The sequence below is a fragment of the Oryctolagus cuniculus genome, chromosome 1 (assembly GCF_051225735.1).
Source record: "Oryctolagus cuniculus isolate XC-2025 breed Fujian yellow rabbit chromosome 1, ASM5122573v1, whole genome shotgun sequence".
NCBI lineage: Eukaryota > Metazoa > Chordata > Mammalia > Lagomorpha > Leporidae > Oryctolagus > Oryctolagus cuniculus.
This window is the reverse complement of record NC_142867.1, coordinates 215,156,773-215,170,550: the sequence shown is the minus strand read 5'-3', so window position 1 is coordinate 215,170,550 and position 13,778 is coordinate 215,156,773. Positions and strand designations below refer to the sequence as shown.

Sequence of the window (13,778 nt, the reverse complement as noted above, 5' to 3'; positions counted from 1 at the left end):
CAGGATTTAAACCCAGTGTTATCTTTCTTTTGACTTCGGACACTTATTTATTCATAAAAATACACTTTCATCCTTTTGTTTTCTTCTTTCAAGATAGCAAAAACCCTCATAGCAACATTTATTGAAATCTCAAAAATGGAATCAGCGTAAATGTCTGCTAGGTGGATGGTTAGGGCAGTGACAGTATATTCACACAAATGGAATACTGTATGTTGATAGGCACTACAGATGCACTGGAGAAGCAGTCATGATTGTATCTTTGAAGAGTTCACTAAGTTGGAGAGACAATTACTGTATTTTCCTCTTTGTTTTCTGTCATCTAGCCATTTATCTTATTCTGTCCAGCTTTTAGATATCTCCTGGCTTTCACTTGGGTATCTTCTGCTTTCTCAACTTCGTCTGCGTCAGTTCCAGGGCATGTCAGTGCTGTGTTTACTGTGATAGTTCCCAGCCTTATACTTCGGCTTTGCATGTGACTTGAGCCCCAGACTTTGTCTAACTATTTGACATATTCACTTGGATGTTGTTTTGAGATACCATAAACTTAGCATGTCTGGAATAGGACTTAACACCCTTTTGTTTCTGTTCTCCTCACCATTATCTCATTTATTTAAGCAAGGAAACTTGGTGTCATTCTTTATTTTTGTCTGTCTGACCACCTATCTCCCATATGAATCCAGTAGCAGAATCTCTTAGCTCTGCTTCCAAAATTGTCCTTAAGTCCACTCTCTTCTTTGTCTCATGCTTTCCTGATGAACAGGTCATGATTGCTTTTCAGTCTTCTGTGTGGTGCAGCAGCATGGTTGCTTAGGGTCTGTGTGATGCACCTTGAGAGAGTGCTGTGGGAACACAGAGGAGAGTCTGCACTGGAGGGATCAGTGGGAGTTACCCAAGCAAGGAGGACGTGGAAAAGTGGTGTAGATAGAGGTGGTGTGTGCCAGTGAGTGGCAGTGAGACAGACTATTATTTGTAGCTATTGAGTCCTGGAGGTTTTGTATGTATGCCTAGGTGATTGAACTTTATTCTTCTCACTAAGGGAACTAGACAATCAAGTCTGCATTTTAGAACGACTCCCCCCTCAGCATATAGCAACCCAAGTGGGAAGAGATTTATGGGCCACAGTGCCTAGAGAGATACTTAATGCTGTTAAAAACAGTGTTAAATGGTCAGTGTGGTTGAAAGGTGGATGATTTGTTGGTGGTGGATTTCACATTTTAAATTTTACTATTTTGCTTTCATTAGGTAGATAAATATTTGAAGGAAATTCTTCAAGATTTAGTTAAGAACCTTACCAGCAATATGTGGCGAGTTCGAGAATCCAGGTACCACTTTGGAAATATAAGACTGGTCAAATACACTTGATTTTTTTTTTCTTCAAACTTGTTAGTTTTTTACTTTGTACGAATTGAATATATTAAAACTACTACGAAACATATTTCTAGTTAGGTTAGACAGTTAATGTTTTTCAGTTATGTCAGTGGTCTTCTGAAGTTGTCTGAATTTATACAAGGGCACTTCAAAATGTTGGTGGAAAGTGAAATTAAAAGTTATATTTATTTGGTGCAAAGAAGTTTTGAAATCCATGCAGACAGTCTCCAAAGACTTCATGAAAAAACAGGCCCATGTTGTGGTACAGCAGGTTAAAGCAGTTGCCTGTGATGCTGGCATTCTATATGAGTGTCAGTACGAGTCCCACTGCCTGCTTCTGATCCAGCTCCCTGTGAGGGTGCCTGGGAAACCAGTAGAAGATGGCCCACATGCTTGGGCCCATGTGGGAAGCCTGAAGGATTTCTGGGCTCTGGGCTTTGGCCTGCCCTGGTCTGGTCCTGGTCATTGTTGCGTTTGGGGAGTTAACCAGTGGATAAAGATCTCTCTTTCTCTGTGTCTGCCTCTCATTTTGTAACTCTGCCTTTCAAATAAATAAAATCTTTAAAAAGAAAAAAGAAAAGAAAAACACCACCCCTAATAAATTTTTTTTGCACCAAAATTTGTCTTTTGATTTAATTTTCCATGAATGTTTTGAAATACTTTCATGTAAGTGAAAGATTAAAGAAGTTGAAGGCCATTTGTTAAATTGGTAGGTATCAAGATTTATATACTGTCATGGCTTTGTGTTATAGCATTTATTATATGTATATAATTTGCATTCATTAGGTGCCTACTATATGCCTAGCAATGTTATAGGCCCTAGGAGCACACAGTAGAAAAACGATATTTTATCTCAGAGATTATATTATAGTAGTGAGAAATAAACATCTGAAGATTTTAAGTGCTGTGGACACACACACACACACACACACACACACGTATATATTTGAGACACTGCCAAGAGACAGTAATCCTGCCTGTCTTGGGGTAAGGGGATTAGGACTTGAAATATGGGCAGAATCCATATTCTTGTTTGATATGAACATTATATAGTAAAGTACTGAATTTGTTGAACACATTTGAAACAATTTTTTTATTTTCAGCTGTTTAGCTTTGAATGACTTACTTAGAGGAAGACCCTTAGATGACATCATTGATAAACTTCCAGAAATTTGGGAAACACTTTTTCGAGTACAAGATGATATCAAGGTATCATGAAAACAAATCTATGTAAAGTTTTAGGATAGGTAAAACTGGAACTGCTAAAATATATGTGTCAAAATTCCATGTTCAGATAATTTTCAGAGACCACAATTTCCCTCCAAAATTCCAATTAGATGTCTTGAAATTGCAATTTAATTGACTTGATTGAAAGAAAAAGAAAGTAGCTATCATTTGACATACTTTAATAGAGACCTCATGTTACTGGCTTAAGGACGAATAACAGTTTTAAGCTAATTTATAATGACTCACTTAGATTAGTTTTAGTGACATGACCAATTCCTCTGAAACTTATCTGGACAATCTAAATTGTAGGCATATTTTGGTGTCTAATGATTAAAACTAGGCACTGCTGTTTTGCCTCTTTTTTGCTTTATTCATGAGAGATTAAGCCTTTGAGAATCCTCATAGTTTTTAAAATATATTTGTGTAATACACTTAATTACTGAACTGTTTTTTTTTTTTTTAATTATTTATTTGAAAGGCAGCATTTCTTGGAGATAGGGAGATATAGAGATAGAGAGATCTTCCATCTGCTGGTTCACTCCCAAAATGGCTGTAATGGCTGAGCTGGGCCAGTCTGAAGCCAGGAGGCAGGAGATTTTTCTGGGTTTCTTAAGTGGGTGCAGAGGCCCAAGCGATTGGGCTGTCCTCTACCGCATTCCTAGGTGCATTAGCAGGCACCTGGATTGGAAGTGGAACAGCCAGGACTCAAACCACTGTTCAAATGGGGTGCCAGCGCTACAGGCAGTGGCTTAACCCGCTACGCCATAATGCTGGCCTCTGAACTGTTATTCTTTATGGATGTTATATAAGGCAAAATCATGTCATACCTGAGTTTTAAAAATTAATATTGCTTTGTAATGTCACATGATGAGAAGAAAGTCTAATGAAAATGTTTTTTTTACATTTAATATTTTTTTAGAAGAAAGGAATTTATTGAGGCTTTAGTGATTAGAAACATTGGAAAAGCACAATCAAAACAAAACAAACATTCCATCTAGACTTAAGAAATGGCTTTTAAAGGCACACCACATTATTTATATTCTAATAATGATGATTATAAGGAAATAATTGTCATGTACTAATACTTATTTGTGGATCAGGGAGCTAGTGATCAGTATGTTGTTGCCCCTACTAGCGAGTTTCTGTCAAGTTTCCCAGATCTCTTCAGTCTTTTGACTTTTAACACTAGAGATTGTGCTCATCTGTTTCATGGAACTTCAGTCACCCCCAGGATTCAAGTAACAAGAGAGTCTGATTACCTATTGTTACTGTCAAAAATGTTCACAAACTTAATGACTTAAAAAGAGATTATACTTAATGTTGAAAGTATTGCTTTTTACTAATTGGTGTAGGGCCTAAGACAGCTAAGTGTGCATTGTGGGCTGAATTAGAATGAACTCTCCAACTTGTATGATACTAAACTTTTCTCTTTTTTTTTTTTTAGGAATCTGTACGAAAAGCAGCAGAATTAGCTCTGAAAACTCTGAGCAAGGTGAGAATTTCTATTTTACAGTGAGTTGGAATGAGGCCGGGTTCTATATGACTATAAGAAATAATGTTTTGCTAGTGTGAGTACATTAGTTGCTTTGTAATTAGCTGTGTGTTTTCATTGCTCTTAGAGTATGTGAAAAAGTAGGTGCTATTACACTGGAATGCTAGTATCACAAGCAAAGTATACCCCTGGTCTTTCTGATTGGTAGCTTCTGTGGACTTCTACTAATGTGTGACTTTCACTTGACCCTGAAGAATGCATTACTCATCAGATCAAGCATCAGCTGCCTTTTCTGTTATCATGGCTGTGTTTATGTGTAGATCTACTTTTTGCATTCCAGAGGCTAACAAGCTTTTTGAAACTAGGCTGCCACTTGAACTTGATTTTGTGATACTTGTCTATCAAAGGCTTTGACACTTCTATATTGCATAACCCTTGCCATACGTTACATTCTTAGTAGTAAAACCACGTTTTAAATCTAGGTGTTTTTCACCCCAGACTGATGTTCTTGACCACTATATGGTGCTGCCACGCCAAATTATTGATGAGGATGTTGATATTAATAGCCTAAGCCAATTTTAAAGTACTTTTTTGTGTACTTTCTCATTTTACCTTCAACTGTTTTGTTTCACTTACACATTAGAAGACCAGAGCTTAAAGAGTAAAATACATTACCACATTCTCTGGCAGATCAAAGTCTCAGTATCAGGTCTCATTCCTCTGTTTCTCCCTATGGAGTCATGGAAATAGACTCACTTAATCTTTCCTATTGAGATGTAAAGAAAAAAGCTTTTTGTCAAGTAATTGCTTTATTGGTCAGATTATGCTTTATTAGCTCCGCTAATGTCCATGTCCTTTGTATGTGAGGTTTGTGTGAAAATGTGTGACCCTGCCAAGGGAGCAGCTGGCCAGAGAACCATTGCTGTCCTTCTGCCTTGCCTTCTGGACAAAGGAATGATGAGTCCTGTGACGGAAGTTCGAGCCCTCAGGTGTGTGGATCAGTTAATGAAATGAATGTATTGGATTTGCTTAGTTCCTTGCCTATAGTAGAATTCTTTTCATTAAATGTTAGATTCTTGAAAATATAAAGAAATGGGTTGAAGAGAATACACTGAGGTGACCCAAGCCTTAATGAAAATTTGTGAGTCAGAATTTTTTTGCAGAGGGGCCGGTGCTGTGGCATAATGGGCTAAGCCTCTGCCTGCGGTGCCGGCATCCCATATGGGCTCTAGTTCGTGTCCAAGCTGTTCCTCTTCTGACCCAGTTCTCTGCTTATGGAAGATGGCCCAAGAGCTTGGGCCCCTGCACCTGCATGGGAGACCTGGAGGAAGCTCCTGGCTCCTGCTTCAGGTTGGCCCTGCTCTGGCTGTTGTAGTCATTTGGGGAGTGAACCAGCGGATGGAAGATCATTGTCTCTGTCTCTCCTTCTCTCTGTAACTCTACCTCTCAAGTAAATTAATAAAGCTTAAAAAAATTTTTTTTGCAGTAATATTTTCATGAGAACCTTGTTTCCCACTTGTATTTTGAGTTGTGTTCAACTCTATTATCATCTGTTCCTGTCCCAGGAAGCACTGATTCCTTTTATGTCAGAAATCCTCAGGGGCTTGTTTGTTGTGTACAACACTTAACTAGTATTGCTGTTTTGCTGTCTCAGTAATTTAAGTAGTGATTCTGAGAGGCTCCTAAATCCATGGTGAAAGGCCGATGGAGCTTCATGGTGCTTTAGGCCAACCAGATCTGAACCCTCTAATCACTCTTAATGGGGAAAGAAGGTAGCATGCTAATTAACCCTGATTTGATTAGGACACATTGGATACATATACTGAATGTGTATATGTGTGTGTACACATATAGTGTATGTGTACATATATATAGTCACAGTGTGCCCCACAAATATATACAAGTATTGCCAATCAAAAAAATTTTAAGTGTTTTTAAAAAAGTATGATAAATAGGGGTGAGTGAGTGGTACAGCCGTAAGATGCCACATGGGTGCTTGTATTCCACAGAGTGCCCAGGGTTGAGTCTTGGCTCCACTTCCAATCTAGCTTTCTGCTAATGTGCACCCTGTAGGCAGCAGGTGATGGCTCAATTGCTTGGGTTCCTGCCACCCAGGTGGGAGGCCTGGGTTCAGTTCCCAGCTCTTGGCTTGAGTCTGGCCCGGGCCTTTCTGTTACTGGCATTTGGAGAGTGAATCAGTAGATAAAGAACAATCTCTGTCTCTATCTTCCAAATAAAATGAAAATGAAAATTAAAAAAATGATATACATTCTGATATGATGGAATAGGACACATATTGCATCACCTATGGGGAAAAAAAAGAAATTGAACCTGAACTTGATTTAGTCTATAGAAATGCACAGAGGAGAGAGGAACATGTTATCGTATACAACTAGAATACAGTCTATGACAAATAAGAAAAGGGGAGGGATGGAGATTCCAGGAATGCAGTAAATTGCTGCCTCCTGCGTTAAAACAGTTCTGAAGAAGAAGTGAAACAATTAGAGAAATGAGGATATTGAATGATTTAAAAATTAATATTTTTGAAGTGTGAAGGTGGTGTTATGATTATGACAGAATCTTTGTCTCTTGGAGATATATGGGATGCATCCAAATAATACAGTTGTAAGGGGTATATGTGCCTGGATGAGTGGAGGAGGTATAAATGAAACAAAATTGGCTAATTATTTATAATTGTTGAACTGGGTGGAGAATACATAGCCTTTCATTTATGTTTCTTTCTACTTTGATATTTTTGTGTGAATTTCTATAATGGATTCAAAAAAGAAGAGTAGAAAGACTGGGCTCTGTAACTCTGTGCCTGTATGTAGAGAATAGGTTCAGGAGTAGACTTGCAGGGCTCCTTAGCTTTGGTAAAAGGCCTCAGGGATTGTGTTTTTGTCTGTAGCATTAACACCCTTGTGAAGATCAGCAAAAGTGCAGGAGCCATGTTAAAACCCCATGCACCAAAACTCATCCCAGCTCTGTTGGAGTCCTTAAGTGTGTTGGAGCCCCAAGTTCTCAATTATTTGAGTCTTCGGGCTACAGACCAAGAAAAGGTGAGTTGATGACCCAAGATTATTGGTAAGTGTCATGAAAGAAACACCCTAGTAATGCACCACATTCATCTGTGTGATCCCTCTAGGGTTCTGGGACTCTATGACTCCACCCGCCCTTGACTCCTCACACAGCTCCTCTCCTGTGACCACGTCATATTTTAGTATTGGTGAGGGGGAGCCTTGTGCATAGACTGTTTTATGTATCAGATGAAAACTGGTATCTCCATCTAAAAACTGTCAATATTCAGCACATTTTTGGTAACATTTTTTTAAAGGTTGAATATACACCTTCAGAGTCCTTCTGTGGGTTGCCCCCTGCCCTATAAGTAGAAGGTTTGGCATAACCTAGAGTTGTTCTGCTTTTCAGATACACTATAGTTGCTTAGCCAAAATTTTTAAAATTATAAATGAAACATACTTTCTGAATGAAATGACAATTCCCTCGGGCCCTCCTCTCCTGTCAGGCTCTCCTGAGCAGGTTCAACCTTGTGTTGTTTCAATTTCTTTTGTAGTCATAGGCAACAAATCCAAACAAACATTTGAATTTTAAAGTAGAATCAGACTGTGGAAGTTGGTATGCAACTTGTCTATGTTCTGTTTTCTTATAGCTTTATTTCACTCTTGAATGCATGCATATCTAGGGAAGTGCTTTTGGATTTTTGTGGGAGAGGTTTTACAACATCAGAAGTTACAATGTTCTTTCTTCTCTCTACTTTTTCCAACATTGAATAACGTCAATCTGACAGGGAAGAATCTTGTCATTCTATTTTGTAGTTTTCTTTTATTAGCATTGTCCTTTGTCTCTTCAAATTTTATTAGCCACTTACATTTCTTTTGTGAATTGTTTCTAGTCCATGCCTGTTTTTCTACTTGACTGCTTTGTTTTTTTACATTTGCCTTTGTTTATAAAGACTATTATATCCTTGTTATGTACAGTGTGTTTTCTCTCAGTTCGTCTGCTCTGACAATTTATTCTTTTCCCTTGGCCTGTAGTATTACAGTCTGTTCTTCATTCATTATTCTTTCCTTTTTCGGCAGTAAACTCTCTCATTCTTAGGTCTCCTAGGATGTTTACTAAGTATTGAGCATTAGGAAACATACTTCTGGCCCAAATGTTGCAGCCCTAGGCAAATCACTTTTTGTGCCGTACTTTCTTCATTTATTTTGTGCTGATGGTGTAAATCCTCTAGCATGGTTATTAGACTAAAATACAAATTACAAAGCCTTGTTACAAAGTCAAAGCACTAAATGTATGAAATTTTTATTGTTTGGAGGATACAATTTTTCAAGATTGTAGTTAGAGCTGTAATCTGCTTCTGTTTTTAGTGGATAGAAAAGCTGAGACTCAGGTTGGCTGGATGACTTGCCCAGTCAGACCATGTTCATTTCTAACTGTTTCTGAATATCTCACCCTGGTGAGATGCTGCCTCTACAAGTAAATTGTAGAGTGTGGCTCACAGGAAATCAGAGTTAGATTTAGGTTTGACTTTGTTATACCAATGGGTTATTTATTAAAAGTTCTTTATGATGGGAGTAAAGTCCTTTGACTTATTCCTAAGTAACTGAATGACCTGAATGATTTGAATTGGTATGTTTCAGGCTGCAATGGATAGTGCCCGACTCAGTGCTGCCAAATCCTCTCCCATGATGGAAACAATCAACATGGTGAGTGTCTAAATGTAAGGAGAAAGCCTGTTGGTTTGCTTACTTTAGAGTGTAATTCTTGAGAATCTTTGCATTATGTTGAATGAAGTAAGATTTAAAGGTGCATCATGCAGCTGTTGTGAGTAGAGTTCTAGCTCAGGGTTAAGCCTTTTTTTTTCTATGCTTCTAAGTGAAGTAAATAATTTTCCAAATACTAGAATTGATGAGTTCAAATTTGTGTTGCAAGGTAGAACAACATACTACAACATATTAAAAGAAACCTCTGTAGATCTATAACTGTCCTCTGATAGTTAACCAGGATCACAAAGTTGGACAAGAGAAATATTTTTTAGTGTCTCCTGGGAGACCATTACCAGAATTTAGTCTAAGGATAATATATTTTTATTGGATTACTAGAAAATAAAGCTTAAAGAAATAAGGAGCAGTTAGTGAACACCATAGAGTAAGCACTTAGAGGTATGTGCATTTTCAAACTTATAGATAACAAATTATAGGGAATTCACCTAAAGAGACTGACTTACTGGGAGTGATTTGGTGGGATAGGCCTCCTGGAAAGATCAGTATTAGGCTAGTACTTTGACACTAAACATGGATTAATAAAGAGAAAGTAGATTCAGAGAGATCTTTCATTCTTGGGTAGTCTTTTTCTCCTTTAGCAAAGATTTTTTTTTTAATTTTATGTTTAAAATTTTTTCATGTTATTTATTTGAAAGGCAGGGTTAGGGGAGAGAATTAGAAACAGAAACAGAGCCCAGACTTCAACCTTGGCACTGTGATGCAGGGTGTGAGCATCTCAAGTGACATCTTAAGCACCCCACCTGTGTTTTTTTAACATTTATTTTATTTATTTGAAAGAGTTAGAGACATTTTCCATCTGCTGGTTCACTCCCCAAATGGCTGCAATGGCTGAAGCCAGTAGCCTGGAGCTTCTTCCAGGTCTCCACATGGGTACAGGGACCCAAGGACCTGGACCATCTGATGTTCTTTCCTGGATGCATTAGCAGGGAGCTGGATCAGAAGTGGAGCAGCTGGGACTTGAACTGGCACCCATATGGTGCTGCAGGCAAGGTGTTGTTGTTGATTTTTTTTTTTTTTTTTAAGATTTTATTTGAAAGAGTGATAGGGAGGGAGACAGAGATCTTTGATCTGTTGGTTCACTCCCCAAATAGCTGCAGTTGCTGAAGCTAGGAGCCCAGAAGTCCATCCAGGTCTCCCATAGAGAGACAGGGACCCAAGCAATTGGGCCATCTTCCTCTGCTTTCCTAGGTGTATTAACAAGGTGCTGGATCAGAAGTGAAGCAGCCAGGACTCCAACCAGAGCTCTGAATGGGATGCTGGCATTGCTAAGCATCAGCTTAATCCACTGAGCCACAATCCTGGCCCCTCTGTGTGTGTGTTGTTTTTTTTTTTAAGATTTTATTTGAGAGGTGGAGTTACAGACAGTGGGAAAGAAAGGTCTTCCATTTGCTGGCTCACTTCCCAGATGACCATAATGGCTGGAGCTGGGTTGATCTGAAGCCAGGAGCCAGGAGATTCTTCCGGGTCTCCCATGTGGGTGAGGGCCAAAGCACTTGGGCTATCTTTCAGTGCTTTCCCAGACCATAGCAGAGAGCTGGATTGGAAATGGAGCATCTAGGACACGAACTGGCTGGTGCCCACAGGCAGTGGCCCAACTCACTATGCTATAGCACTTGTGCGCCCCCCCCCCCCCTTTAAGTATTGAGCCATGGTGAATGATTTGTTTGTAGAATGATAATTTTAATATTGAAATCAGAACAGAATGAAACCTGTGATTTTTTTTTTCAACTTCATCTCCAATCAAGTGGGTACATATTTGACATAGGCAGTTTTTGATTGAAGAAGTGAACATGACTTAATAATTTGCTAAGGTCTACCTTTATCTTTATTTTTTCCTAAAAGTGCCTGCAATATCTAGATGTGTCGGTGCTGGGTGAGCTAGTTCCTAGATTGTGTGAACTGATCAGAAGTGGTGTAGGTCTTGGAACTAAGGTGAGTAAGTGTATTTTTCACAGGAAGAAGTGTGCATCTTAATTAGTTTTGACTACCAAAGTATAACAGTGCATAAGTTTGAAAGTCATAATATTTTTAAAATAAAACCTTATGTTGTAGTGTATTAACTATTTTGTTTCTGTGGTTGCACAATAAAATGTGTAGCTGATTCAGGAAATACCATTTTATTTTTTCGATGGAGTCTTTGTTTGTTTCCTGGTTGCCAGATGCATGCCCTGGGGTTCTCCTTTATCATCAGTTGACGGCAATAATCATTGGGCTCTCAGGGAATGGTTAGCACAGTTCACAGCATGGGAAACACTTGTGTTTCAAGATTTCAGCATTTATAAACCAGGAGAAAATTAAAAAATAAAAATTAACCATAATTTTACTATGCAAAGTTAACTGCTTAATTCTGGAGACCTTGCTTCCTGTGTCTTTCTGTGCATATGTCTCTGCAGTATTATCTCTGAAGGCTATATGAGACCATTGGTTGGCTGTAACAGCATGTATTTTTTTTTCTTTGACAGGCAGAGTGGACAGTGAGAGAGAGACAAAGAGAAAGGTCTTCCTTTTCCATTGGTTCACCCTCCAATGGCTGCCGCGGCCGGCGTGCTGCGGCCAGTGCACCGCGCTGATCTGATGGCAGGAGCCAGGTGCTTCTCCTGGTCTCCCATGGGGTGCAGGGCCCAAGCACCTGGGCCATCCTCCACTGCACTCCCTGGCCGCAGCAGAGAGCTGGCCTGGAAGAGGGGCAACCGGGAAAGAAGCTGGAGCCCCGACCAGGACTAGAACCTGGTGTGCTGGCACCGCAAGGCAGAGGATTAGCCTAGTGAGCCGCGGTGCCGGCCAACAGCATGTATTTTAATCCTTCAAGCAACACATGATTCTTTTTCAAATTGTGTTTATGATAAAACAAAGCATGGGGTGAATATCTGAACACACTGGAAGCTATTTTCTTTTATTAAATATCTAGAAATAGAGATATTAGCATAGGGATAGACAAAATGACCTATTGTATAGTTGCCTTCCCAGAAGATTATACCAATTTTTTTTTTTAAGATTTATATTTTATTTATTTGTAAGGCAGAGTTACAGAGAGGAGGAGGAGGAGGTGAAGGTGGAGGTGGAGAGAGAGAGACAGAGAAAGAGATACCGAGAGGGAAGGAGACAGGGGGTGGGAGAGAGAGAGAGATCTTCCACCTACTGGTCCTCTGCCCAAGTGGCTGAAACTGTTGGCGGTGGGTCAGGCTGAAGCCAGGAGCCTGGAGCTTCTCCCAGGTCTCCCACGTGGGTGCAGGAACCCAAGTACTTGAGCCGTCTCTGCTGCTTTTCCCAGGTGCATTAGTAAGGAGCTGGATCAGAAACAGAGCAGCCAGGACTTGAATGGGCACCCATATGGGATGCCAACATTGCAGGCAGTGGCTTAACGTGCCATTGCACAATGTCCACCCCTGCACTACTAATTGAAAATAAGAGTTGTCCATTTTCTGCATTGATCCTGGAGAGATGTTTAACTTTATGTATCATATTTTTAAGTCTTTGGTGCCTAAACCAAATTATTTGGTAGGACATTGTGACTGTCACATTTAAATATTTGCTTTTGTCACCCTGCAGGGAGGCTGTGCCAGTGTCATTGTGTCATTAACTACTCAGTGTCCCCAGGACCTAACACCTTACTCAGGTGAGTTTGTCAAGTGAAGTATAGTGATATTGATTAAAGTCATGTCTTAGGTGACACAGTTTTAAAAGGGAAAATAATAACCACTGAGAAATGCCTGTGAAGCTGTCTGCCCCCCATTTCTTTGTATACAGGACATGCAGAGTTTAGCAAGTTTTCACTGCCTTACAAATAAATGTGGTTATTTCTCGGTGGTGTAAGGAGGTACACTGTCTCCCATTCTGTAGGATTTGCTCACCATATAGCTAATAAAATTGAAACAGTTATTTGGAGAAAGAGACAGGGCTCCCATCTGCTGGTTCATTCTGCAAATCCCTGCCATGGTTAGGACTGGGCTGGGCCTGATCCTGGAGCCAGGAACTCAATCCAGGTCTTCTAAGTGGGAGGCAGGAGCCCAGTTACTTGATTCATCATGCTGTCTCCCAGTCTGCATTAGCAGGAAGCTGGAGTCTGGAGCGGGAGCTGGTGTTGGGAATGGAACTTAGGCACTCAGATGAGGGATGTAGGTGTTGTAACTGCTAGGCTAAATGCCTGCTTCCTGTAAGTGATTTTATGTGAACATTTTTTCCAACCTAGACTGACTCCTATATAAGGCTAATGAACTTTATTCATCTAGCTCTCATTCTTGCAACTTTTTCTACAATATTTTAGATGTAGGTTAATTTTTAATTTTATATCAAGTAAGAGAAAACAAAAGATAGTAGCAACATAAAGTTGAAGAACTACTAGGGTTAAATCAGATATGAGTTAAAAGATTACATTTGTTTTGGTCTTGGAAACAAAGTAGAACATTTGGTCAACCAAGTGTCAGATATTTTGCTTTATTTCTGATAGGTAAACTTATGAGTGCTTTGCTTAGTAGCCTGACAGATCGGAACAGTGTGATTCAGAAATCCTGTGCGTTTGCCATGGGCCATTTGGTTCGGGTGAGTAGAATTTGTTATTTAGTTAAATAAACCTTTTTTTTTTTTCTTCTTTAAAGGGAAATGCTGCATGAACGAGTATTTGCCAGGTGGAGGTTTCTTGCTGATGGCAGCTTTTTAAAAGCTTTTTCTCTTTATTTATTTGAAAGACAGACACAGGAGGAGAGAGATTTTCAGTTCAGTGGTTTACTCCTCAGATGCCTGCAACAGCAGGGTTGGTCCAGGCTGAAGCCAGGAGCTGAGAACCCAGTCCAGATCCCCCATATGGGTGGCAGACACCCAATTACTTTAAACCATTTCCTGCTTCCCTTCATGGTGCACATCAGTGGGAAGCTGGAATTGGAAGTGGAATT

The 13,778-nt window shown here is 39.6% G+C and overlaps 1 protein-coding gene across 9 annotated transcripts in view; it reads left to right on the top strand.

The window, feature by feature from the left end:
• ECPAS (Ecm29 proteasome adaptor and scaffold) overlaps positions 1-13,778 on the top strand; it is a 114,871-nt gene that overhangs the window by 87,040 nt on the left and 14,053 nt on the right. For 8 of the 9 annotated variants that reach the window (XM_089301608.1, XM_070055536.2, XM_089301626.1 and 5 more), the window contains 9 exons: positions 1,243-1,322; positions 2,472-2,577; positions 4,040-4,087; positions 4,955-5,076; positions 6,996-7,146; positions 8,746-8,811; positions 10,732-10,821; positions 12,439-12,505; positions 13,337-13,428. In XM_089301608.1, coding sequence (XP_089157734.1) covers positions 1,243-1,322; positions 2,472-2,577; positions 4,040-4,087; positions 4,955-5,076; positions 6,996-7,146; positions 8,746-8,811; positions 10,732-10,821; positions 12,439-12,505; positions 13,337-13,428 — 822 coding nt within the window. The remainder of the gene's footprint in view (positions 1-1,242; positions 1,323-2,471; positions 2,578-4,039; positions 4,088-4,954; positions 5,077-6,995; positions 7,147-8,745; positions 8,812-10,731; positions 10,822-12,438; positions 12,506-13,336; positions 13,429-13,778) is intronic. The other variant, XM_089301602.1, reaches the window with a different exon arrangement.